The sequence below is a fragment of the Manis pentadactyla genome, chromosome 2 (genome assembly GCF_030020395.1).
Source record: "Manis pentadactyla isolate mManPen7 chromosome 2, mManPen7.hap1, whole genome shotgun sequence".
Classification (NCBI taxonomy): domain Eukaryota; kingdom Metazoa; phylum Chordata; class Mammalia; order Pholidota; family Manidae; genus Manis; species Manis pentadactyla.
Genome location: NC_080020.1, coordinates 210,404,158 through 210,432,154, shown reverse-complemented (window position 1 = coordinate 210,432,154; position 27,997 = coordinate 210,404,158). Strand labels below are relative to the sequence as shown.

Sequence of the window (27,997 nt, the reverse complement as noted above, 5' to 3'; positions counted from 1 at the left end):
GTAATCTTTCTCCGCAAGCTTGAGGCATAGGACTTTTTAAAAATTAAAGGAATTCAAATGCAAGATAAATTTTTCTTCTCCCCTTTTTCCAAATTACCAAGACTTTTCATAAAGGATTTGAAATGGCTACATCTAATACCTAAATACAGGCATTAGGTGCTATAAAATACAGAATTTTACACATTGTCAGGATTCTAATATGAAAAAAAGATCCCTTGAAATGTTTTTTTATATGTGGATCAGTTATTTATGGCATACACATGTTTGGGAGGAGAGTGGGGAATTCTTTTCATGTACAGGGAATTTGTCATATGTATTTTTTAAACATATTGAGTCATTTTGTTCAGTTATACAAAGTAAGACATACAATTAAATATAACTACAATATAAAGGTGGAATATAACATAATATTGGATATCTAAGTTCTTATTTATATAATTCAGATGCTGTGGGAACACATTAGTGGAAGACTGTTTTTAGGGTTTGCAGAATTTGAACTAACTTGACAAATGGATAGTAGAGAATAGGAAAAGATGTATTTAGGTTAAGGAGACAAGAACAAATCACTGGAGATGGGTAAAATATGGTATTGAGCCTCAGTTGGGCAGAAGAATGATACTTAAAGAATAGTCTGGACAAATTCCAAAAAGTGAGCGTAAGTAGAGCTTTATACAGCATGGTTTTTGAATAGTTTAACTGCATTTTTGCAGTTGTTAAGTCAAATTATTGAGTACCCATTTTTGGGTCCTGCACAAAAGCATGAGTTTGAAATAGGCAGTAGTTAATATTTGTTGTGGTTTGGATTAAGTGACGTTATCAAAGGTCTGTTGTAAAAAGGCTAATCTTAAACAATTGTGGAGATAGAAGATAGGAAATTATAGCCTGAAATTATTGAAAGTCTACATTATTAAACTTTCTAGGGTCAAATCTAGCAGTTTTGTCAAAACTGGTTTCCTTAATTTTCTTCAAAACTACTTGTCACGATTGACACATTTATTGTTTTGTGTTTTCTCAGTATGAAAAGTACTTTAAAATCACATTTAACAGAATTATTAATTAAACGTTTCTTTGCCCTATAGGTAACCAGTGGAGTTTTATTAACAATAATCTGCACACACAGAGTGTAAATAGATCTTCCAAAAGCAGCAGTAGCCTTGACAGATTGTATTCCAGGAAAATCAGAAAGCAGCTAGTTCATCATAAACAGGTAATTTTCAATACATTTTGTTAATTTTAATTTTGAGAATGTTGCTTTGATGGTTGCATGAAATAGAGCTGCCATCTGATCTGAGGTATGGCATTTGATGAATTGCTTAATTTAGGGAAAGTATATGGCATTTTTGAGCCTGAGTTTCCTTATTTGTAAGATGAAAACAATATGTACTATGGATTTTGGTGGTGTCCTTTAAAATGTCTACCTCTTCACATGTTTATTACTACCATTCTGAGTGAGGCCATCATCATTCTTTGCCTAGTCAAAAGGCCTCTCTGCCTTTTGTTTTTCTCAGTCCCATCCTTTTTTTTTTTTTCCCCATCATTAATGTACAATTACATGAGCAACATTATGTTTACTAGACTGCACCCATTATCAAGTCCCCACGACATACCCCATTACAGTCACTGTCCATCAGCATACTAAGATGCTATAGAATCACTACTTCTCTTCTCTGTGTTATACTGCCTTCTGCGTGCCATCGCCTACATTATGTGTGGTAATCATAATGCCCTTTTTTCCCCCTTATCCCTCCCTTCCCACCTATCCTCTCCAGTCCCTTTCCCTTTGGTAACTGTTAGAACATTCTTGGGTTCTGTGATTCTGCTGCTGTTTTGTTCCTTCAGTTTTTTCTTCGTTCTTATCCTCCACATATGAGTGAAATCATTTGGTACTTGTCTTTCTCTGCCTGGCTAATTTCACTGAGCATAATGCCCTCTAACTCCATCCATGTTGTTGCAAATGGTAGGATTTGTTTTCTTCTTATGGCTGAATAATATTCCATTGTGTATATGTAACACTTCTTCTTTATCCATTCATCTATTGAAGGACACTTAGGTTGCTTCCATTTCTTGGCTATTGTAAATAGTGCTGCAATAAACGTAGGGGTTCAAATGTCTTTTTGAAACTGGGAAACTGCATTCCTAGGGTAAATTCCTAGGAGTGGAATTCCTGGGTCAAATGGTATTTCTATTTTAAGATTTTTGAGGAACCTCCATATTGCTTTCCACAAAGGTTTAGCTAATTTACATTTTCCCACAAGCAGTGTAGGAGGGTACCCCTTTCTCCACATCCTCGCCAACATTTGTTGTTGTTTGTCTTTTGGTCTTTTGGATAGTGGCGATCCTTACTGGTGTGAGATGATATCTCATTGTGGTTTTAATTTGCATTTCTCTGATGATTCATGTGATGTGGAGCATCTTTTCATGTACCTATTATCCATCTGAATTTCTTCTTTGGAGAAGTATCTGTTCAGATCCTCTGCCCATTTTTAATTAGATTATTTGCTTTTTTGTTTGTTGAGGTGCATCAGCTCTTTATATATTTTGAATGTCAACCACTTATCGGATATGTCATATATGAATATATGCTCCCATACTGTAGGATATCTTTTTCTTCTACTGATGGTGTCCTTTGCTGTACAGATGCTTTTCAGCTTGATATAGTCGCACTTGTTCATTTTTGCTTTTGTTTCCCTTGCCCAGGCTTGCCCAGGGAGATACGTTCATGAAGAAGTTGTTCATGTTTTATGTCCAAGAGATTTTTGCCTATGTTTTTTTCTAAGAGTTTTATGGTTTCATGACTTACATTCAGACTTTTGATTTATTTTGAGTTTAGTTTTGTGTATGGGGTTAGACAATAATCCAGTTTCATTCTCTTACATGTAGCTGTACAGTTCTGCCAACACCAGCTGCTGAATAGGCTGTCATTTCCCCATTGTATATGATGGCTCCTTTATTGTATATTAATAGACCATATGTGCTAGGGTTAATATCTGGACTCTCTATTCTGTTCCACTGGCCTCTGTGTCTGTTCTTGTGCCAGTACCAAATTGTCTTGATTACTGTGGCTTTGTAATAGAGCTTGAAGTTGGGAAGTGAGGTGCCCCCTGCTTTATTCTTCCTCCTCAGGATTGCTTTGGCTATTTGGAGTCTTTTGTGGTTCCATATGAATATTAGAACTATTTGCTCCAGTTCCTTGAAGAATGCTGTCAGTATTTTGATAGGGATTGCATTGAATCTGTACATTGCTTTAGGCAGGATGGCCATTTTTACTATATTAATTCTAACTACCCAAGAGCATGGAATGAATTTCCATTTGTTAGTGTCCTCTTTAGTTTCTCTTAAGAGTGCCTTATAGTTTTCAGGGTATAAGGTCTTTCACTTCTTTGGTTAGGTTTATTCCTAGGTATTTTATTCTTTTCGATGCAATTGTGAATGGAATAGTTTACTTGATTTCTTTTTCTGCTAGTTCATCGTTAGTGTATAGGAATGCAACAGATTTCTGTGTATTAATTTTGTATACTGCAACTTTTCTGAATTCAGATATTACTTCTACTAGTTTTGGAATAGAGTCTTTAGTGTTTTTTTTGTATAATATCATGTCATCTGCAAACAGTGACAGTTTGACTTCTTCCTTACCAATCTGTATGCCTTTTATTTCTTTGTCTTGTCTGATTGCTGTGCCTAGGACCTCCAGAACTATGTTGTATAAAAGTGGAAAGAGTGGGCATCCCTGTCTTGTTCCTGGTCTTAGGTGAAAAGCTTTCAGCTTTTTCCTGTTCAGTATGCTGTTGGCTGTGGGTTTGTCATATATGGCCTTTATAATGTTGAGGTACTTGCCCTCTATACCCATTTTGTTGAGAGTTTTTATCATGAATGGATGTTGAATTTTGTCGAATGCTTTTTCTGCATCTGTGGAGATGATCATGTGGTTTTTTTTTAAAATTTTGTTATCATTAATCTACAATTATATGAAGAACATTATGTTTACTAGGCTTCCCCCTTCAAGTCCCCCCCACAAACCCCATTGCAGTTACTGTCCATGAGCGTAGTAAGATTCTGTAGAATCACTACTTGTCTTCTCTGTGCCCCCCACCCCCCCACATTATACATGCTAATCATAATGCTGCCTTTCTTTTTTCCTGCCCTTATCCCTCCCTTCCCACCCATCCTCCCCTGTTCCTTTCCCTTTGGTAACTGTTAGTCCATTCTTGGGTTCTGTGATTCTGCTGCTGTTTTGTTCCTTCAGTTTTTCTTTGTTCTTATACTCCACATATGAGTGAAATCATTTGGTACTTGTCTTTCCTGCCTGGCTTATTTCACTGAGCATAATAACCTCTAGCTCCAACCATGTTGTTGAAAATGGCAGGATTTGTTTTCTTCTTATGGGTGAATAATATGTCATTGTGCATATGTACCACGTCTTCTCTATCCATTCATCTACTGATGAATGCTTAGGTTGCTTCCATTTCTTGGCTAGTGTAAATAGTGCTGCGATAAACATAGGGGTGCATCTGTCTTTTTCAAATGGGGCTGCTGCATTCTTAGGGTAAATTCCTAGAAGTGGAATTCCTGGATCAAATGGTATTTTTATTTTGAACTTTTTAAGGAACCTCCATACTGTTTTCCACAATGGTTGCACTAATTTACATTCCCACCAGCAGTGTAGGAGGGTTCCCCTTTCTCCACAACCTGGCCAACATTTGTTGTTGTTTGTCTTTTGGATGGTGGCGATCCTTACTGGTGTGAGTTGATATCTCATTGTGGTTTAGTTTGCATTTCTCTGATACTTAGGAGGGTGCAGCATCTTTTCATGTGTCTGTTGGCCATCTGAATTTCTTCTTTGGAGAACTGTCTGTTCAGCTCCTCTGCCCATTTTTTAATTGGATTATTTGCTTTTTGTTTGTTGAGGTGGGTGAGCTCTTTATATATTTTGGATGTCAACCCTTTATCAGATCTGTCATTTATGAATATATTCTCCCATACTGTAGGGTACCATTTTGTTCTACTGGTGGTGTCCTTTGCTGTACAGAAGCTTTTCCGCTTGACATAGTCCCACTTGTTCATTTTTGCTTTTGTTTCCCTTGCCCGGGGAGGTATGTTCATGAAGAAGTCGCTCATGTTTATGTCCAAGAGATTTTTGCCTATGTTTTTTTCTAAGACTTATGGTTTCATGACTTACATTCAGGTCTTTGATTCATTTCGAATTTACTTTTGTGTATAGGGTTAGACAGTGATCCAGTTTCATTCTCTTACATGTAGCTGTCCAGTTTTGCCAGCACCATCTGTTGAAGAGACTGTCATTTCCCCATTATATGTCCGTGGTTCCTTTATCGTATATTAATTGACCAATATGTTTGGGTTAATGTCTGGAGTATCTATTCTGTTCCAGTGGTCTGTGGGTCTGTTCTTGTGCCAGTACCAAATTGTCTTGATTACTGTGGCTTTGTCATAGAGCTTGAAGTTGGGAAGCGAAATTCCCCCACTTTATTTTTCCTTCTCAGGATTGCTTTGGCTATTCGGGTTCTTTGGTGGTTTCATATGAATTTTTGAACTATTTGTTCCAGTTCGGTAAAGAATGCTGTTGGTAATTTGATAGGGATTGCATTGAATCTGTGTATTGCTTTGCACAAGATGGCCATTTTGACAATATTAGTTCTTCCTAGCCAAGAGCATGGGATGAGTTTCCATTTTAGTGTCCTCTTTAATTTCTCTTAAGACTGTCTTATAGTTTTCAGGGTATAGGTCTTTCACTTCCTTGGTTAGGTTTATTCCTAGGTATTTTATTCTTTTAGATGCAATTGTGAATGGAATTGTTTTCCTGATTTCTGTTTCTATTAGTTCATTGTTAATGTATAGGAAAGCCACAGATTTCTGTGTATTAATTTTGTATCCTTCAACTTCGCTGAATTCCGATATTAGTTCTAGCTAGTTTTTGAATGGAGTCTTTAGGGTTTTTTATTATGTACAATATCATGTCATCTGCAAATAGTTACAGTTTAACTTCTTCTTTACCAATCCGGATGCCTTGTATTTCTTTGTTTTGTCTAATTGCCATGGCTAGAACCTCCAGTACTATGTTGAATAACAGTGGGGAGAGTGGGCATCCCTGTCTTGTACCCGATCTCAGAGGAAAAACTTTCAGCTTCTCTATGTTGAGTATGATGTTGGCTGTGGATTTATCATATATGGCCTTTATTATGTTGAGGTACTTGCCCTCTATGCCCATTTTGTTGAGAGTTTTTATCATGAATGGATGTTGAATTTTGTTGAATGCCTTTTCAGCATCTATGGAGATGATCATGTGGTTTTTGTCCTTCTTTTTGTTGATGTGGTGGATGATGTTGATGGATTTTCGGATTTTGTACCATACTTGCATCCCTGGGATGAATCCCACTTGGTCATGGTGTATGATCCTTTTGATGTATTTTTGAATTCGGTTTGCTAATATTTTGTTGAGTATTTTTATATCAACGTACATCAGGGATATTGGTCTGTAATTTTCTTTTTTGTTGGGGTCTTTGCCTGGTTTTGGTATTAGGGTGATGTTGGCTTCATAGAATGAGTTTGCGAGTATTCCCTCCTCTTCTATTTTTTGGAAAACTTTAAGAGACCTTCTCATTATGTCTTCTCTGTATGTCTGATAAAATTCTGAGGTAAATGCATCTGGCCCGGGGGTTTTGTTCTTCGCTAGTTTTTTGATTACTGAGTCAATTTCTTTGCTGGTTATTGGTTTGTTTATATTTTCTGTTTCTTCCTTGGTCAGTCTTGAAAGGTTGTATTTTTCTAGGAAGTTGTCCATTTCTTCTAGGTTTTCCAGCTTGTTAGCATATAGGTTTTCATAGTATTCTCTAATATTTCTTTGTATTTCTGTGGGGTCCATCATAATTTTTCTTTTCTTGTTTCTGATTCTGTTCATGTGTGTTGATTCTCTTTTTCTCTTAATAAGTCTGGCTAGATGCTTATCTGTTTATTTTCTCAAACAACCAGCTCTTGGTTCCATTGATTTTTTTCTATTCTTTTATTCTTCTCAATTTTATCTATTTATTCTCTGATGTTTATTATGTCCCTCCTTCTCCTGACTTTAGGCCTCAGTTGTTCTTCTTTTTCCAATTTTGATAATTGTATCTTTTGGCTACTCCTTTGGGATTGTTCTTCCTTCTTTAAATATGCCTGGTTTGCTATTTACTTTACTCTTAAGACTGCTTTCGCTGCATCCCACAGAAGTTGGACTTTGTGTTGTTGTCATTTGTTTCCATATATTGCTTGATCTCTATTTTAATTTGTTTGTTGATCCATTGATTATTTAGGAGCATGTTGTTAAGCCTCCATGTGTTTGTGGGCCTTTTTGCTTTCTTTGTATAATTTATTTCTAGTTTTATACCTTTGTGGTCTGAAAAGTTGGTTGGTAGAATTTCAGTGTTTTTGAATTTACTGAGGCTCTTTTTGTGGCCTAGTATGTGGTCTCTTCTGGAGAATGTTCCATGTGCACTTGAGAAGAATGTGTATCCTGCTGCTTTTAGATGTAGAGTTCGATAGATGTCTGTTACGTCCATCTGTTCTAGTGTGCTGTTCAGTGCCTCTGTGTCCTTACTTATTTTTTGTTTGGTGGATCTGTTCTTTGAAGTGAGTGGTGTGTTGAAGTTTTGTATAATGAGTGCATTGCATTCTGTTTCTCCTTTAATTCTGTTAGTGCTTGTTTCACATATGCTGGTGTTCCTGTGTTGGGTGCATATATATTTATAATGGTTATACCCTCTTGTTGTACTGAGCCCTTTATGATTATGTAATGTCCTTCTTTATCTCTTGTTACTTTCTTTGTTTTGTAGTCTATTTTGTCTGATACTAGTACTGCAACACCTGCTTTTTTCTCCTTGTTGTTTGCATGAAATATCTTTTTCCATCCCTTGACTTTTAGTTTGTGCATGTCTTTGGGTTTAAGGTGAGTCTTGTAAGCAGCATACAGGTGGGTCCTGCTTTTTTATCCATTCTGTTACTCTGTGTCTTTTGATTGGTGCATTCAGTCCATTTACATTTAGGGTGATTATTGAAACATATGTACTTATTGCCATTGCAGGCTTTAGGTTCGTGGTTAGCAAAGGTTCAAGGTTAGCTTCTTTACTATCTAAGCGTCTAACTGAACTCACTTATTAAGCTATTATAAACACAGTCTGATGATTCTTTATTTCTGTCCCTTTTTATTCCTCCTCCTCCATTCTTTATATGTTAGGTGTTTTATTTTGCGCTCTTTTGTGTTTCCTGTGACTGCTTTTGTGGGTAGTTGATTTTGTTTTTTGCCTTTAGGTAGTATTTGTTTGGTCTGCTTTCTTTGCTGTGATTTTGTTTTCCCTGCTGACATGTATTTAGTCTTAGGAGTGTTCCCATCTAGAGCAGTCCCTCTAAAATACCCTGTAGAGGTGGTTTGTGGGAGGCAAATTCCCTCAACTTTTGTTTGTCTGGGAATTTTTTAATCCCTCCTTATTATTTAAATAATAATCGTGCTGGATACAGTATTCTTGGTTCAAGGCCCTTGTCTTTCATTGCATTAAATATATCATGCCATTCTTTTCTGGCCTGTAAGGTTTCTGTTGAGAAGTCTGATGATAGCCTGATGGGTTTTCCTTTGTAAGTGACCTTTTTCCTCTCTCTAGCTGCCTTTTAAACTCTGTCCTTGTCCTTAATCTTTGCCATTTTAATTATTATGTGTCTTGGTGTTGTCTTCCTTGGGTCCCTTCTGTTGGGAGTTCTGTGTATTTCTGTGGTCTGAGCGAGTATTTCCTCCCCCACTTTGGGGAATATTTCAGCAATTATTTCTTCAAATACACTTTCTTTCCCTTTTTCTCTCTCTTCTTCTTCTGGTACCCGTATAATGCGGATATTCTTCTGTTTGGATTGGTCACACAGTTCTCTTAATATTGTTTCATTCTTGGAGATCCTTTTATCTCTCTCTGTGTCAGCTTCTATGCGTTCCTCTTCTCTGGTTTCTATTCCATCAATGGCCTCTTGCTTCTCATTCATTCTGTTTTTAAATCCTTCCAGAGATTTTTTTTCTGTAGTCTCCCTCCCTACTTTGTCTGTTAGCTCTTGCATTTTTCTCTGCAGCTCTATCAGCATCGTTCTGACCTTTATTTTTTATTCTTTTTCTGGGAGATTGGTTAGGTCTATCTCTCCAAGCTCCTTCTCAGGGGTCATCTCTGTGATTTTCATCTGTATCAAATTCTTCTGCCTTCTCATGGTGATAGAGCTGGTTGTGTGGAGTTGGTGCATGTGTCGGCTTGGAGAACGTCCCTTCTTGCTAGTTTGTGGCCTTCCTCTCCTGGGAGAACGGCAACCCCTAGCGGCTTTTGCTGGGCAACTGCGCGCAGACGGAGTCTTTGATTCTTGCCCGGCCTCTTTTGAGTATGCTCTGCAGTTCCTATGGGCGTAGCTGCTCTCAGGCTGCTGCTGTGCTATTGTGGAGCCTTGTTGGAGGTGGGAAGCTGTTTATCGCTGTGAGGGGCCTCAGAGCTGTGCTGCCACCAAGGGGGTTAGGGCGCCCGAAGTTCTCCTGGATTCCCAGCTTCTGGGCTAAGTATCCTGGGACGCTTTCATCCAGCTGTGGGGCCCCTATCCCTTTAAGACTTTCAAAAAGCACTCGCTTTTCTTTGTCCTAGGGCTGCCAGCTGCGCTTGCAGGTTTTGCTGTCTCATTCCACTAGTATCCAGCACCCCACGCACTGTGTGTCTGTGCTCCCAGTGCAGATGGCTAGGGCTGGGTATTTAGCAGTCCTGGGCCCCCTCTCCCTCCCCGCTCCTACTCCTCTCCTCCCGCCGGGAGCTGGGGTGAGGGGCTTTCGGTTCCCACTCACCTGCAGCCTGTAACTTACCCCCTTCATGAGGTGCTGGGTTCTCGCATGTGTAGATGTAGCCTTGCTGTTGTCCTATATCTTCTGGTCTCTCTTTTAAGGAGAGTTGTATTTGTTGTATTTTCAAAAATATATATGGTTTTAGGAGCAGATTTCCACTGCTTTACTCATGCCGCTATCTTGGCTTCGTGATCATGTGGTTTTTATCCTTTTTGTTGATGTGTGGATGATCTTGATGGATTTTGCATCCCTGAGGTGAATCCCAGTGTTGATCATGGTGTATGAACCTCTTGATGTATTTTTGAATTTGATTTGCTAATATTCTGTTGAGTATTTTTGTATCTATGTTCATCAGGGATATTGGTCTGTAATTTTCTTTTTTTGTGGGATCTTTGCCTTGTTTGGTATTAGAGTGATGCTGGCTTTATAGAATGAGTTTTGAAGTATTCCCTCCTCTTCTATTTTTTGGAAAACTTTAAGGAGAATGGGTATTATGTCTTCTCTAAATGTCTGATAAAATTCAGCAGTAAATCCATCTGGTCCGAGGCTTTTGTTCTTGGGTAATTTTTTGATTACCAATTCAGTATTGTTGCTGGTAATTAATTGGTCTGTTTCGATTTTCTGTTTCTTCCTTGGTCAGTCTTTGAAGATCATATTTTTTCAGAAAGTTGTCCATTTCTTTTTAGGTTATCCAGTGTGTTAGCATATGGATTTTCATAGTATTCTCTAATAATTCTTTGTATTTCTGTCGTGTCCGTTGTGATTTTGCCTTTCTCATTTCTGATTTTGTTTATGTGTGTAGATTCTCTTTCTCTTAATAAGTCTGGCTGGAAGGTTGTCTATTTTGTTTATTTTCTCAAAGAAATAGCCCTCGGTTTCCTTGATTTTTTTCTATTGTTTTAATCTCCTCAATTTTATTTATTTCTTCTCTGATCTCTATTATATCCCTCCTTCTGCTGACTCTCGGCCTTGTTTGTTCTTCTTTTTCCATTTTCCATAATTGTGCCTATTCATTTGGGATTGTTCTACCTTCTTTAAACAGGCCTGGATTGCTATATACTTTCCTCTTAGAACTTCCTTTGCTGCGTCCACAGAAGTTGGGGTGAAGTGCTGTTGTTGTCATTTGTCTCCATATATTGCTTGATTTGTTTTAATTTGGTCATTGATCCATTGATTATTTAGGTGCATGTTGTCAAGCCTCCATGTGTTTGTGAATCTTTTTGTTTTCTTTGTACAATTTATTTCTAGTTTTATACTTTTGTGATCTGAGAAGTTGGTTGGTACAATTTCAGTCTTTTTGAGTTTACTGAGGCTCTTTTTGTGGCCTAGTATGTGGTCTATTCTGGTAAATGTTCCATGTGCACTTGAGAAGACTGTGTGTCCTGCTGCTTTTGGGTGTAGAGTTCTGTAGATGTCTGTTAGGGTCCATCTGTTCTAGTGTGTTCCGTGCCTCTGTGTCCTTACTTATTTTCTCTGTGGTTGAACTGTCCTTTGGAGTGATTGGTGTGTTTAAGTCTCCTAAAATGGATGCATTGCCTTCTGTTTCCTCCTTTAATTCTGTTCGTATCTGTTTCCCATATGTTGGTGTTCCTGTGTTGGGTACATAGATATTTATAATGTTTATAGCCTCTTTTGTACTGATCCCTTTATCATTATGTAATGTCCTTCTTTATCTCTTCTTACTTTCTTTATTTTGAATTCTATTTTGTTTGATACAAGTACTGCTACACCTGCTTTTTTCTCCCTATTGTTTGCATGAAATATCTTTTTCCATCCCTTCATTTTTAGTCTGGGTATGTCTTTGGGTTTGAGTTAAGTCTCTTGTAAGCAGCATATAGATGGGTCTTGCTTTTTCATCCATTCTATTACTCTGTGTCTTTTGATTGGTGCATTCAGTCCATTTACATTAGGGTGATTATTGATAGATATGTACTTACTACCATTGTAGGCTTTGGATTCATGGGTACCAAAGATTCAAGAGCAGCCTCTTTACTGTGCAACCGTCTAACTTTAACTCACTTATTATGCTATTATAAACATAGTCTGATGATTCTTTATTTCTCACTCTTCTTATTCTTCCTCCTCCACTCTTTATATGTTAGGTTTTTTATTCTGTACTCTTTTGTGTTTGCCTTGACTGCATTTGTGAATAGCTGATTTTATTTTTTGCCTTTAGTTAGTGTTTGGTTGGTCTGCTTTCTTTGCTGTGATTTTATTTTCTCTGGTGACATCTATTTAGCCTTAGGAGTGCTTTCATCTAGAGCAGTCTCTTTAAAATACCCTGTAGAGGTTGTTTGTGGGGGGCAGATTCCCTCAACTTTTGATTATCTGGAAATTGTTTAATCTCTCCTTGAAATTTAAATGATAATCATGCTGGATACAGAATCCTTGGTTCAAGGCTCTTCTGTTTCATTGCATTAAATTTATCATGCCATTCTCTTCTGGCCTGTAAGGTTTCTGTTGAGAAGTGTGATGATAGCCTGATCGGTTTTTCTTTGTAGGTGATCTTTTTTCTCTCTCTTTGATCTTTGTCACGTTAATTATTTTGGTCTTGCTGTTGTCCTTCTTGTTTCCCTTTTGTTGGGAGTTCTGTGGGATTCCATTGTCTGAGATAGTATTTCCTTCCCCAGCTTGGGGAAATTTTCAGTGATTATTTCTTCAAAGACACTCTCTATCCCTTTTTCTCTCTCTTTTTCTTGTGGTACCACTATTACGTGAATATTGTTCTCTTTAGATTTTTCACACAGTTCTCTTAATATTCTTTCATTCCTAGAGATCCTTTTATCTCTCTCTGCCTCAGCTTCTCTGTGTTCCTGTTCTCTGATTTCTATTCCATTAACAGTCTCTTACACCTCATCCACTCTGCTCTTAAGTCCTTCTGTTGATTGTTTGATTTCTGTTATCTCTTTCTGGACTTCATCGGTTAGCTCTTGCATATTTCTCTGCAGCTCCATCAGCATGGTTATGACGTTTATTTTGAATTCTTTTTCAGTATGATTGCTTATATCTATCCCACCAGGCCCTCTCTCTGGCATTGTTTGAGTGATTTTGAACCGGACCAGGTTCTTCTGCCTTTTCATACCAGTAGAATTGATCGCTGCCAGTAGGCACATGTGTCAGCTGGGAGAACAATGTCCCTTCCTACTTCCTGGTCACTGTGCCCTTCTCCGCTGCCTGTGCTGATTACCCACATACAGGGAGCAGTCTCTGGGTTAATTCTCAGAGCTACTGTGCGTCAGGCGGCCCTTGGGATTGGCTAGGGCACTGTGGGGAGTCGCAGGCATGTCACGTGTGTTGTGTGAGAACGGCGCCCCTTCATGCCTTCCGAACTTTGTGCTGGCTTCCTCTTTCTGTGCTCGGCAGCTGCGTGCTGGTGGCAGCCTCTGGGTCTGTTCCCGTTAGCTGTGCTCTAATAGGAGACTCTGTGTTTGCTGTCAGCGGGGCTGCTCCTAAGCTGGTCCGCAGCTGTGGTGGGTCAGCCGGTTTGCTTGTAGTGCCAGCAGTGGGGAATGAACAGCAGGCTGCTTATTGCCTTGTGGTGCTTCAGAGCTGCATTCCCACGCAGGGAGTTAGGGCGCCTGAAGTTCCTTATGATTCCCAGCCTGCTATGCTGAGTGTGCCAGGATGATTTTGTCTGCCTTTTCAATCTTTATCCATTTAAGACTTAAAAGTGCCTGATTTTCTTTTGTCCCAGGGGAGCTGGCTGTGGGGACCTGCTTGCCATCTCCATCTCGGATTTTACTCTTCTCTTTCTCTAATATCCAGTACACAATGAAATGTGTATGTCCTCCCAGTGCAGATTACTTGGGCTTGTTATTTAGCAGTCCTGTGCTTCCACTCCCTCCCCACTCTGATTCTTTTCCTTCTGCTGGTGAGGTCGGGTGGGGGGTGCACTCGGGTCTCGCCGGGTCACGGTTTTGTATCTTACCCCCTTCGTGAGATGTTGAGTTCTTGCAGATGTAGATGTAGCCTGGCTGTTATTCTGTATCTTCTGGTCTCTCTTTTAGGAATAGTTGTATTTGTTGTATTTTCAAAAATATATGTGGTTTTGGGAGGAGATTACCGCCACCCTACTCACTCCACCATCTTGAACACCTGCTAGTCCCATCCATTTTTCATGTTGTTTTTCCTCAGTGCCATCCATTTTTCATGCTTTCTTGATAGAGTTCTTTTAAAATACAAACCTGTTCCTTTCATTCCTTTTCTAAATTCTTAGTGACTTCTGGTTGACCTTTGCTTGAAGGTCAGATTCCTTAACATTGTTTTAGAGTACCTGTCAGTCTCCCTCTCTGTGTAACTTTCAGATTTGAAATTCGGTTAGCCATGTGGAATTTGAGTTCCTGGCCTACCTACATACCCATACCAATTTTCTCATCCAGGATTTTTTCAAGTACAGAGTTTTTTTTTCTTCCTTCCTTCCTTCCTTCCTTCCTTCCTCCTCCCTCCCTCCCTCCCTGTTTTTCGGACATTAGTTCATATCACTTCTTCAAAGAGATCTTCCCTGGTTTCCAAATTAGGATAGCACCCTATATAATATGTTCCCCATGTATGATATATTTTTTCCTTTCATCATATACATCATAGTTTTGGATAGTGATTCTTTTATTTTGTTAACATGAGATATATGAATTTCATTGTGAGTAAATGATTTCTTACAGTATCAGGAATCAAGCACAGTGCTCTTTTACACCTGACTTCTTTTGCTCAAAATGATATGTTTGAGAGTCTTCCCTCTTGACCACTGTTCCATTATTTGAATCTTATAAAATCTCTTTATCCATTTTATTGTTACTGAACCCTTCAGCTTGATTTATTCTTCACTTGTTTTTTTTTGAAGTTTAAATAAATATGCATGTATATGTTTCTCTCTTTCTCCAGTGTGCAAATGTGTGTGTGCACACACACCTTTTTCACTCTTTCACAGAAGTTCATGCATTAGAATGTAGCTTTATTGCAGGGTTAGAATATAATCGTTGATTCTTATGGTTTCTTTCTCAGTTCCGTGATCACTCTTAGAATTACATATAAAGTTTATTTGATGTACATTTTACTCTGTGAAAGTGAATTTATCGCTGACATCAGATTTTCATGAGCTGGTGCTTTACCATAATTACTTTTTAAAATGTCTTTCTCTTTCTCTTTTAGTTTAGACAAGATTATAAACAATATCCTTAATACCTAAGGTGTTGTCAGTAAATATTTGTATAATTGATATAAGATGAAGTGATATTTTTATATCCAAACTCTTGGGATCTGGCAAATTTGTGAAAGCTTTAGGCTTTTTTAAGAATGTGGAATTAGCTCTAAATTACTTATTTTTACTTTCAAGGTTTTTAACTATTAACTGTTTGATCTTCTGCAAAAAAAAATATGAAGCTTTTGTTTCAATTCCTTTTTCCTTTTGAGACTCTTACCTAATTATAGGTGGTAGTACCTTGCATCCTTTCAAATTTAGCTCAAATTTAGTGAGCACTTAGTGTTTATGCTTTCTGTGTTTAATTTAGGATATAAAGATGGAAAACAAACCTAGAGTATAACTGAGTATTTTTTTCTTAGTAAAATATTAGTGGTTAATTCTATACTATGAAGGACATTGTTGGGATAGTTGGCAAAATTTAAAGTGGTCTGAGGAGTGGTTGGTAGTACTGCATCAATATTCCTTCTCTCATTTTTATGGTTTTATAGAAGGTCCTGTTTCTAGAAAATACACATGAAAGAATTCAGTGGTGGATTGGTCATCAGGTTGCTAACTTATTCTCAAATAGTTTAGAGGAAAAATGTCTTTTCATAGTAATCACAATTATTCATTAAGACTGTGGTTATTTCAAAATAATTATATTTTTGCTTGATTTTAATTATGTGTGTTAATTAGAACTTTTAGGACCATTTTCTGAAAACTGATTTGTAGCAGTTCTCATAACGTAATGATTACTTAATACATATGCATGCTGGTTTTATTTTAGTATAAATTTTCTTTATGTATGGTGGTAAGCAAGGGGATATTTCTTTATATTAAGTTTTTTTCTCGGCAACAAAAATATGTATCATAGAAATTTAGGAAATGTTATTTGAATAGGTAGGTTTATTAAGTTCTTAACTGTATTATTCATTTATAATTTTGACTATAACTTTCACTTTATAGTAATGTTCTGCATATGTGAGTATTTGGGGAAATGATTGCCATTCAACAGATTTCTAAGGTCTTTCTCAACAGACATTTTTTTTCTCCTTTTTGGTCTATTTGTTCATTGACTACTGACTAGTGATTGCCAGGGATTAGGAATGGGGCAGATGGAATAAGAGGGAGAGCAACATCAAAGGAAATCCTGAGGGAATCTTATAATTGAAGGGTTCAGTATTAACTCTAATGGTAGATACCTCAACCAGCACACATGTAGGTTTCTACACAACTAAAATACACAGACAGACACAGGAAGGAATGCAAGTGAAACTGGAAAAATGTGAATAAAATTTGTGAATTGTCCCAATGTCAATATCTTATCATGGTATTATACTACAGTTCTGCAAAATGTTATTGGGAGAAACTGGGTAAAGTACACAAGAAATCTCTGGTATTTTTTTGAATGGCATATGAGTCTACAGTTAATAAATTTGTAAGTAATGAAAGACAAAAATATTTTTAAAATCTCTTGAGGGAGCTTCCCATGAAAGCAAACCTAAGAATATTGTGCAGTAAAAATATTTTCTCCATGCATTTAAAAGTAGTTGTTTTCCTCTATTTAAAAATAGTCAGTCCCATTAGTGATTTATATAAGAAATTCTTCCAGTTATATCCCTTCTCCCATGGGTGAGAAATTGATTAACTCTTAATTATAACATGGAGAGATTTTGTAGTGAGGATTTAGAAATGATTTAAAAAAAGAAAATGTGAGACAGTTAAAACTGGATCTTTCAGGGAATTAACATATTCCAGTGGTTTGATGTGTGAATTTTATGAGGAGTATAACAATTTACTTTGTTGTTTTTAACATTGTTAGCTATAACTTTAAACTTTTTTTTTCTTTTAAAGCAACTTAACCTACTAAAGGCCAAACAGAAGGCTTTAGTGGAACAGATGGAAAAAGAAAAAATACAAAGTAACAAAGGATCATCATACAAGCTTCTGGTAGAGCAAGCAAAGCTGAAGCAGGCTACCTCAAAGGTATGGTTTATACTTTTTAATGTAATTATCTTAGAAAAGTAATTTCCCTTTTTAATACTTTAAATTGAGTAGTTAAGTATCTTTAATAGTTATCAGGAAACAGATGCAATTCTGCTTATCAACAGAAGAATCTAAACACTTTTTTTGAGAGATGGTAACTTTTCAATTGAAGTAGCATTGATAGACAATCTTATGTTGGTTTCAAATATACAATACAGGTGCTTAACAGTTACCCATATTACTAAATCCTCACCCCCTCTAGTGCTGTTACTGACTGTCAACATAGAAAGATGTTATAGAATCATTCATTATATTCTCCATTCTGTACTGCTATCCCCATGGCCAGCTTATATTATGAGTAAAAATTTTTATACCCCTTTATCCCCCTCACCCTCCTCATGCACCCATCCCACCCCCTTTCCCATTGTAGTTGGTAGTCACTTCTCAGTGTCTGAGTCTACTGCTGTTTTGTTCATTCTGTTTTGCTTTTTTTTTTTATATTCCACAGATAAGTGAAATCATGTGGTATTTGTCATTCTCCATCTGGCTTATTTCACTGAGCATAATATCTTCTAAGTCTATCCATGTTGTCACAAATGGCAGGATTTCTTTTTTTTTTTTTTAATGACTGAGTAATATTCCGTTGCATGTATGTACCATATCTTCTTTATCCATGCATTTACAGATGGTCACTTAGGTTGCTTCCATGTCTTGGCTATTGTAAATAATGTGGTGATAACCATAGTAGTGCATTTATCCCTCTGAATCAAGGATTTTTGTTTTCTTTGGGTAAATTCCTAAAAGTGGAATTACTGGGTTGAATGTTATTTCTATTTTTAGTTTTTTGAGGTACTACCATACTGCTTTGACAGCGGTTTTAACAATTTACATTCCCTTGAACAGTGTAAGAGGGCTCCCATTTCTCCACATCTTTGCCAATACTTGTTACTTCTTGTCCTTTGGATACTGACCGTTCTGATTGGTGTGAGGTGAAATCTCAAGGTGGTTTTGATTTGCATTTCCCTGATGTTTAGTGATGTGGAGCGTCTTTTCATGTGCCTGTTGGCCACCTGTATTTCTTATTTGGATAAATGTCTGTTCAGGACCTCCACCCATTTTTTCACTGGGTTATTTGTTCTTTGGTATTGAGGTGTATGAGTTCTTTATCTGCTGTGGATGTTAACCCCTTATTGGATAAATCATTGGCAAATACATTCTCCCATGCTGTATGTTGCCTTTTTGTTCTGCTGATGGTGTCCTTTGCTGTAAAGAAGCTTTTTAGTTTGATGTAGTCGCACTTGTTCATTTTTTTGGGGGGGGGAAGGTAGCTTTTAAGGATAAATGTAGATTTAAAGTATTTTTCTAGTGTATTTCTTTTATAGTGGATTGTGTTCCAGTAAATTAAAGATAAAAGTCTCAAAGAAATGTACAGTTTTCCTAAATATGTCCTTCCTAACTGAACATTAAGATCAATAATTTATAAATAAAATAACTTGATGTGTATTTTTTTAATGTGGGAGATAACCTTTAAAAGTACCAACCAAGTTTGTATATTGTGTTTCTATAAATAAGAGATTATAGTTATTCCAGTAGATTTTGAAATAACTTGAATTAATACTCTGTATTGAAGTTATGTAGGTTTATCATCCACTTTTGTGAATTATGTTTAGGATGGTTTGGTAATGTTTATTTAAGATACTAGATGTGATTTAATGTAGCCTGTCTATAGAATTTTGCTTTATTGAAATTGTTACCTATCCTATACCTTACTGTAAATCATACATTAGATATATTGGTAGATTTCCAAACTTAAAAGAAAAAAAAGTTTAAAGTTTTTTTGATCTTTAGGATAAATAATTTATTGTTTAAAATACACAAGTTATATACAGACATTAGAAAATCAGTCTCCAAAATACTCAGTAAAGATGCTTGGGTGACACTTATAAAACTGACCTAGTAATCTTCTTCTCTTTGGCAGACAGTTTTGAATCATTATCAGTTTTTAGTAAAGTCAGTAGTTCATCCTTGGTTGTCTTCCGTGTATGGTCAGAATAATCCCTTTGATCAGTTCTCTGGCAATAAATATATCCTGTGTGTTTTTGTTTGGATCTCTTCCCTTCTGAATGGCCATCAGCTTAACAGTGACAATTTTATGTAGAGTTCCAGGAATCTTAAAAACATCTTTTTGATGATCCATTAAAAAGAATACCAGAAGATCAGTTTTGCCTTTGGATAAATTCTTACTGTCAACAATAGCTTTTGAGAATATCCTTTTTACAACCATTCTGTTTTCACTTTCTTTTCTGTAATTTAAATGCAGAAGAATGTGCTGCAACGGCCATGAAATGCAGCAGTCTTCTAAATTCTGTTACATATCCTGTACTTTACTCTAAATCAGACATTAGATATATTGGAAGCTTATATTTCACTTAAAAATTTTCTTGTTTTGAAATTGTACATTTTCTGAGTGAATATTTGCATTCCTAAATAAATTTGAACTGAAAGAATTTCATTAGATAAGCATTAATTTAAGTTTGTAAATTTCTCCTTACAGCACTTTAAGGATTTAATTCGGTTACGTAGGACAGCAGAATGGTCTCGCTCTAACTTAGACACTGAAGTTACAACAACAAAAGAAAGTCCAGAGATAGAACCACTTCCCTTTACCCTGGCCCATGAACGTTGTATTTCAGTAGTCCAGAAACTTGTCTTGTTTCTTCTCTCCATGGATTTTACCTGTCATGCAGATCTCTTACTATTTGTTTGTAAGGTGAGTAAACTAACAGGTATAATATATAATTAAAGACTTAGATGGTAAGAAAAAAATTAAGAAAATGCAGTTCTTAATTGATTTTTGATTAAGAGAAATAGTAGTGCCTTTACTGGTTTTCCTTTTATGCAGTTTAGGTTTTTCTTATGTGCCTTAAAATATTTTAAAAATATTTTTGTCACTTATTTCTCAGGAGACCTGACTTAAATTTTAATGTAGATTTGAAATGAAGGTAATGTGGGCATGTCTATCTCCAACCTATCTTTTATCTATTAATTGAAAGGAGCTATACAAATAAGTGCCAAATTATAGTAATGAAGGGGTTTTAATGTCCTTAAGGCCTTCCTGTAGCATATTCATTGTTTATAAAAATTATTTTAAACTATTCTACCCAGATTTTTAACCAAATTTTAATATTTTATGCATGAAAATATATTTCTTTTGCATTCCATTTCAAGCATGTTTTTTGACACCAAAAACCTATACTGTCATTGAAGGCTGTTTCTCTAATGCTTTGTTTTTGGAGAAAACGTGTAATTGCTATTTAAGTGTATGATTTTATAAAATGTATTACAGGTTCTTGCACGCATTGCAAATGCCACAAGGCCAACTATACATCTGTGTGAGATTGTGAATGAACCCCAGCTGGAAAGACTGCTATTACTTTTGGTTGGAACTGACTTCAATAGAGGAGATATATCTTGGGGTGGTGCTTGGGCTCAATACTCCTTAACTTGTATGCTCCAGGATATTTTAGCAGGTTTGTCAGCATTTCTTCTTCATCCTCACTTGGCTAAGTAATGTTTATAGGAAACTAATCCCCTCTCTTAATATTATACAACAACTATTTAGAATTAATTTTGCATTTAATTATGTTGACAGTTGTGATAATAGTTAATGTTATCTTTATGGGGGCGGTGGGTTGTCAAAGTGCAGGGATGCTGGAGCTAGTTGGCTTCATGATTAATACCTCAGTGGGCTGCTTAGTAGTTTTTTTGTGGCCTTGAGGAAGGGACTTTTGGTACCTTGGTTCTTTCATCTGTAAGATAAGGATATTAAAGTACCTTTCTTACAAAATTGTTTTGATGAATAAGTGAGTTTATATAAAGTGATTATACCAACTCCTTGTTCATATTACACATTTTGTGTTTTGTGCTAGTTACTTGGCTTTAGCATTTGAAGGTAATACAGTGGGCGCTAGCATTTCCTTAAATAGTTGAGGTCTCATTTGCCTCAGACTCTTTTATGGTTGGTTGAGGATACATGCTGTGATGTGTGAACAGAAGGAAAAAGTATGCTTTAATATGTTTTGGATGTCTCTTTATAAATTATTAAGCAGTTAGGACTGTCTCCTTACATACAGGAGAATTGCTGGCTCCAGTCGCTGCAGAAGCCATGGAGGAAGGACCAGTGAGTGATGATGTAGGTGTGACAGTGGGAGACTCTGATGATGCCCTTCAGCAGTCTTCAGTTCAGTTGCTGGAAACTATAGATGAACCTCTGACACATGATATCCCAGGTACATTCTTTGAGTTATGTTGTATTTTAAATATCCTTTGGTCCTTTTTTTAAAAATGAAAATGTTTCTAAATTAAGAATGTTAGTGACATATAAAATTAATTTTTATATTCTCCTATCAGATCTTTGGTCTTAGTAACCATTATCAGTTATTTTCCTAATAACTATGTTTTGCTTTGGTTTTCTGACTGGATGCCCACTATAATGAAATGCTGCCCTTTCGTATTTTCCTGGTTATTTTGATATGGTCTGATTTGCCTATGTTGAAGAAAATACAATCTTGAAAACATTTAAAGGTAATGGAGTGGTGAAGACAGCAATCTAAAGGTTTTTGTTCTTTAAGATCCAGCTGTTTTGGTATATTTTTTTCTCCTTTCTTTGTTTTCTGCCTTTTTAAAAACTGTGTATCTTAGCATGCGCAGTCCTTACTTTCAAGACGTAAGTTAATACCTATATATTGCAGGTGCTGTGGTAATTTCAACCATTTGTCATTCCTTAATCTTATGTTCTCTCATGATTTTATCCTTTCTATCTGATATTCCCTTTAATTGGGATAGACTTCCACCTCTTTTTGCATGATGAACTCCTTATCCGAGATTCTCGTAAAGACTGCCCTCCTCCAAGGAGCTTCTTCCATCATCACCAGCAGTGCTGGAGACTCTGCTGTGGATGCTGCTTTAACTCTTTGATTATCTCTGAAAGCACTTATCATGTTGTAGTTGGTTTCATTTCTGTAGTGTATCCTCACCTCCGAACCTCTGTTAGTTTATTGGAGGGTGGAAATTTATTTATCTTCATGTACTCAAACCCCAGTATAGGCATTTGCTGGGCATTCTGTAAATATGTGTTAAATAAGAGGATGGAAGGGTTGTAAAGGCATAGAAGGCTAGTTTAGAATTTGGAGAGATCTGAGAGCAAAATAATGTCTAATTCATATTAGAAAAATAAGGTGACTAGAATCCTTGTAACTTAAATCTTCTTTGCTTTTCACTTTAATATTATATCATAATGTAACACAATGAGTTACGTATTAGAGGTAATAAATGAATATTGTTCAATTTAGAAATGGTTAATGATTATTTTTTTATTAAAGTATCATTGATATATACAATCTTATGAAGGTTTCACATGAACGACATTGTGTTTTCAGCATTCACCTATGTTATCAAGTCATCACCCCCACTGTTGCAGTTACTGTCCATCAGCATAGTAAGATGCTATAGAGTCATTACTTGTCTTCTCCATGCTGTACTGCCTTCCCCGTGACCTCCCTACATTATGTGTGCTAATCATAATGCTCCTTAGTCCTCTTCTCCCTCCCTCCCCATGCACCCTTCCCAACCCCTTCCTTTTGGTAACCGCTAGTCCCTTCTTGGAATCTGTGTCTGCTGCTATTTTGTTCCTTCAGTTTTGTTTTGTTATACTCCACAAATGAGTGAAGTCATTTGGCACTTGTCTTTCTTGGCCTGGCTTATTTCACTGAGCAAAATACCCATCCATGTTGTTGCTAATGGTAGGATTTGTTTTTTTCTTATGACTGAATAATATTCCATTGTGTATATGTACCACATCTTCTTTATCCATTCATCTATTGGTGGACATTTAGGTTGCTTCCATATCTTGGCTATTTCAAATAGTGCTGCGATAAACATACAGGTGCACATGTCTTTTTGAATCAAGGAGTTAATAATAATTTTTAATAGCAAAGTTTATATAACTTGATTCAACAAGGCTAATTCCATGATCTTTTTCTAGGAAATAAAATATTACTGCATTGTTGTTTTTAATTATGTGTTATACAGTGATACATTTCCATACTTACTAATGATGAATTGTCAAGTGTAAACATTTAGAGACTTTTATCAGTAGAAACATATGTTACACACACTTGAACTTCAATTTTTTTTTGTAGGTAAAAGCAATATGTTGGTTAAATTTTTTTATATATTCCACCAATAAAATTACTTTAAATTATTTGAAGGTGCACCTCCTCTTTCCTCTTTGGAAAAAGATAAAGAAATTGATCTTGAATTACTTCAAGATCTGATGGAAGTTGACATTGATCCTTTAGATATTGATTTGGAAAAGGATCCTCTTGCAGCCAAAGTTTTTAAGGTATGATACATTAGAGTATTCCTTGCAATTAAAATTTTTCATCTTACACTTTTGTCTTATTAATTACTTCAAAGAGGAAAGTATATATATTTATCACCAAATGTAACCCATTATTCATTGTACTCAAAGTTTATTAATTGCTATAGGTACTATAGTAGTATTTTTATAATACCAAGGGAGTAATATAAAAAAAGTTATACCCTTTTATTAATATAGCTACTAATATTACCTTACATATTAGTAAGAACCACTAATAAGCATGGGGATATTTAGTTACAGATTAGTAACATTTCAAGCAGCATTTAAGTTCATCTAAGCCAAGTTCATGCAGGTTCTATTTCTATGTTGTCTCAGTTTTTTCTACAGGACATATACCCCTAATACTTTATATTCTGTTTGTGTGTAAGAGCTTTTATTAAGGATGCTAGTTATCTCTTAGGTTCTGATTAAATAAGATATTTTTAGATTTTGGTATAAAATAGAGAATATTATTGAACTACTCCTATCGATTATTAAGATTACAAGTATGTTTTGGGAATTGAAAGGATGGGGAGAGTATTTATTTTGTAGCCCTATTTGAGTTTAGATAATGTAAATAATATGTCACTCTTAGTGAAGAAGCAAAAATAAACCACAATTTTTTCCATTCTTTTAAGCCAATAAGCAGTACATGGTATGACTATTGGGGTGCAGATTATGGCACCTACAATTATAACCCTTACATTGGAGGTCTTGGAATTCCTGTAGCAAAGCCACCAGCAAGTACAGAGAAGAATGGATCACAGACAGTTAGTGTTTCAGTGTCTCAGGGTAAGTGTGTGTTTATATTTTAAGGCATATGCAATTCTTAAAACAAGTCCTAAATTGATGGATGTGTGCTTGAGACGTAGAGCCTGAGTATATGCTGAGAGGGTTAAGTATCACAGGTGTGCCATGAGAGGGATATTCAGACCTGTGTCTTCCTCAGTCAGTTTGGAGGAACTACCATTTATGGTCCATCTTTTGTTTGTCAAACTAACACCTAGCAAAATATATTCATGATTTATGTGGGATTGCCTGTGGTTTTAATTAATTTTGCTTACTTTTTTTCTTTTATACCATTAATAATAAACTTGTATTTTATTTGTAAGCAGAGTAAAACCACATTGCATATTATTTTTGCACTCTTCTTGTCACTGTAGCATATATAAGACTTTTCTTCTTAAGTAAAATCTTTAATTTTGGAGCAATCATACATTTAACAAATAGTTGCAAGTATAATACAGAGAACTTTTGTTTTCCTGAACCATTTGCTAACCGTTGTTTTGTTTTGTTTACAAAGCAGAAACATTTGTCTGTGTAAGCACATCAGGAAGCACATTCCATCTAAGTCAGGAAGTTCATATCAGTACTAACATTCAGACTCCATTTGCATATTTCAGCAGTTATGTCTAAATAAAGTCCTTTATGCAAAAGGATCCAGAGGAAAATCATGCATTGCATTTAGTTGTCATATTTCTTTAGTCTTACCCAGACTACCATAGTTCCTCAAAGTTAACTCATAACCGGGATGCTTTTGAAGATTACAGGCTAGTTACTTTGCAGAGTGCCCCCCCCATTGGTTTGTGTGCTGTATCATGACTAGGTAGTGTTCAGGCATCTTTGGCAGAAGTGTCACTGAAGTATAATGGTTGGGTTTTTTTATTGCACTGTAGTAGGTAGCTCATGATTTCAGTTCGTCCCACTACTGTGGGGTTTTAAGTTTAATTACTTGATTAAGGAGGTGTCTGCTAATCTTCTTGAATTGCAAAGTTATTCTTTTCCCCTTTGTAAAAAAAAGTTTTTTGTGGGAGTGGGGTGGCAAAGGGGTATTTGGAAACTAATCTTTTTTTTTTTTTTTAATCATTTGGTGTTAAGTAGACCCATGGTTTCTTGTTTTTATTAAATGGGTTGTAATTTGTTATTATTGCTTATTTATTTGTTGGCTAGTTTCTATTGAGGTAAAATATAAATAACATAAAACTTACCATTTTAACCATTGTTAAGTGTGCCATTCCATGGCATTAAGTACATTCAGATTGTTGTCATTATTTTGCCCCAGATTTGACCAGTGGGATCTTCTTTAAGCTGGTCTCTGTCTTGCTGCATGTTTTTATCTCTTTGAGCACTTCCTTGTTCTTTGGCACAAGATACTCCAGGCTCTTGATTTACTTTCTCTTCCCCATACTGGGAATGAATTAGCCACTTCAACAAGGAGGTTATTTCCAAACCTTTTAGTGGAGGAATGTGATTAAGAAACCAAAATTTGTATCCTCAATATACTTATTTCAGTTTTGATGCCTTCTCATGTCCATAGAGTTTTCATGTGTGTGTGTGTGTGTGTGTGTGTGTATGGACACATATTTGCATCTACATTTATTTCTATATCTATCTGTCTACCCCTCTAGGAAGCTGCGAGTTCACATCAACATATCTGGTTGTGATCTAACTCCGTAGGCTTCAGTTTAGTTTTCTCCCTTTCCATGTTTATGTCTTTACTCTGGCAGCGAGGTGCCTGGTTCTCATTGTCCTTTATTTGATTCCATTATCATTCTTCACTTATTTGATCCACTTCTCTCTATATAACCGATTTCTCACCTCTAGCCTCCTTTGCACAGATGCTGTTATTTGCTGTGCCTACAATCCCATGCCAAGTTGTTCTTAAATCCGGACATATTCCTCACCTTGCCTTGGGTTCAGATGTCAACATTTTGTTATAGGAAGTAGAACATGCATAATAATTATCAAATAGCTATTTTTCTTTTAATTACTTTTTGTAGCCCTAGATGCTCGCCTAGAAGTTGGACTTGAACAGCAAGCAGAACTTATGTTGAAAATGATGTCTACTCTGGAAGCAGATTCCATTTTACAGGCATTAACAAATACATCTCCTACATGTAAGTAAAAATCACTATTCTTTGCAATGAAGCATTTATCTTTTGATTATTTTCAGTTGCATTCAGCAAGGAGAGATTTTTAAACTTCAGTGTCTGGTGTGAGTCTGGCTGGGCAAAATACATAACACATTTCCCTTGCTAAGTTAGTAATAAGTCGAGAAACAAGACAAAGGGTTATTAACAAATTGGGAGAGTGGAAGGGGAACAAAATACCTACATGTAGTACTCTTAAGTTTGGTCCAAAAGCCTGAGCCATGTTTTTGTTTTTGTGCTGTTGTGAGGTTAATGAAATTCCTATGGAAGTTGGCTTAACTAGCTGCCTAGATGTTCATTATATCCAAATTTATGATAAAGTGGGGATTTTAATACAGTCAGCTCCCCTTTTCCACAGGGGATATGTTCCAGACCCCCAGTGGATGCCAGAAACTGTGGATTGTATGGAACATTATATAGTGTTTTTCCCTATGTATACATAGTTATAATAAAGTTTAATTTACAAATTAGTTACAGTAAGAGATAACAACAGTAACTAATAATAAAGTAGAATAATTATAACACTCTAATAAAAGTTATGTGAATGTGGTCTCTCTCTCTCAAAATATCTTACTGTACTGTACTAACCCTTCTTGTGATGTGAGATAATAAAATGCCTGGGTGATGAGGTGGAGCATGCATGATGTAGGCGTTGTGACAGTGTTAGGCTACTATGGGCCTTCTGACGCTGTGTCAGAAGGAGAATCATCTTCTTCTGACTGCAGCTGACCATACTTGAGTTACTGAAACTGTGGAAAGTGAAAGCACGTGAAAGGGGTTGGGGGACTATGGTAGTGCTATCTTTATCTTCTCTAAACACTGGGATGGGAGACATAGGTAAGGATGGTAACCAACGGTGCCTTACTGAACTGCAGGATTGAGAGGATTTACTACCTACTTATATACAGCAAAAGCAAGCAAACTTCTTATATAGAAGACCAGATGGTAAATTTTTTAGGCTTTTTGGGCTGTACCGTGTATGTTGTAACTTCACAACTCTGACTGTAGAAATAAAGCAGCCATAGACAACATATAAATGAAGGAGCACAGCTTTTAACAGAAATGGTGTTACAGAATCAGGCAGCTTGCCAGATTTGACCATCAGAATGGTTTCCTGACCTTTATTGTACAATGCTAGACTTGGGTAGATCTTCTTCTGTCAGGTGAGTACAGTTAAGATGGCAGCCTGTGTCTGAAAGACAAGGATTGAGGAGCTGGGCTGAGGAGGTGGTGATTATTTTATTTTTTGTACGCCTATGAATGACTTCAGCTTCTCTGGGGCATGGTTAATAAAGGGATGGAGATTAACCCATTTCATTAGAGAAATTACAGTTTTTAGATCATCCTATGTTAAATTGAATTCTTTCAGTTTGCAGTTTTCATTTATTTCTTGCCTTCGGAGGTATAGAAAAAAAACAAGAAATTGTCAACTGTTCTGTAGTCTTAGTATTGGTATACTAATACTGTTATAGCTCCCATGTAACGGGAATCCCTTCCAGTGGATCAGCCTCTCCATGACCATAAACAACACAGTACTGCCCAGAGTAGCCCTTTCTTTACTGGACATTTCTTACTTAAAACAGTTTATTAGAAGACCCTTTTGTAATTTCTGTCTGCCTCTCTCAATATTGTTATCTTTTGATGAT

The 27,997-nt window shown here is 36.3% G+C and overlaps 1 protein-coding gene across 19 annotated transcripts in view; it reads left to right on the top strand.

Annotated features, from left to right (window-relative positions):
• BIRC6 (baculoviral IAP repeat containing 6) overlaps positions 1 to 27,997 on the top strand; it is a 285,292-nt gene that overhangs the window by 93,896 nt on the left and 163,399 nt on the right. For 18 of the 19 annotated variants that reach the window (XR_008995888.1, XR_005033811.2, XR_008995886.1 and 15 more), the window contains 8 exons: positions 1,080 to 1,207; positions 16,869 to 17,000; positions 19,555 to 19,770; positions 20,347 to 20,530; positions 21,134 to 21,289; positions 23,270 to 23,403; positions 24,060 to 24,213; positions 26,202 to 26,318. Coding sequence is in view for 15 of the 19 variants with exons in the window: in XM_036931659.2 (XP_036787554.2) it covers positions 1,080 to 1,207; positions 16,869 to 17,000; positions 19,555 to 19,770; positions 20,347 to 20,530; positions 21,134 to 21,289; positions 23,270 to 23,403; positions 24,060 to 24,213; positions 26,202 to 26,318 (1,221 nt within the window). In the remaining 4 variants the exon portion in view is untranslated. The remainder of the gene's footprint in view (positions 1 to 1,079; positions 1,208 to 16,868; positions 17,001 to 19,554; positions 19,771 to 20,346; positions 20,531 to 21,133; positions 21,290 to 23,269; positions 23,404 to 24,059; positions 24,214 to 26,201; positions 26,319 to 27,997) is intronic. The other variant, XM_036931664.2, reaches the window with a different exon arrangement.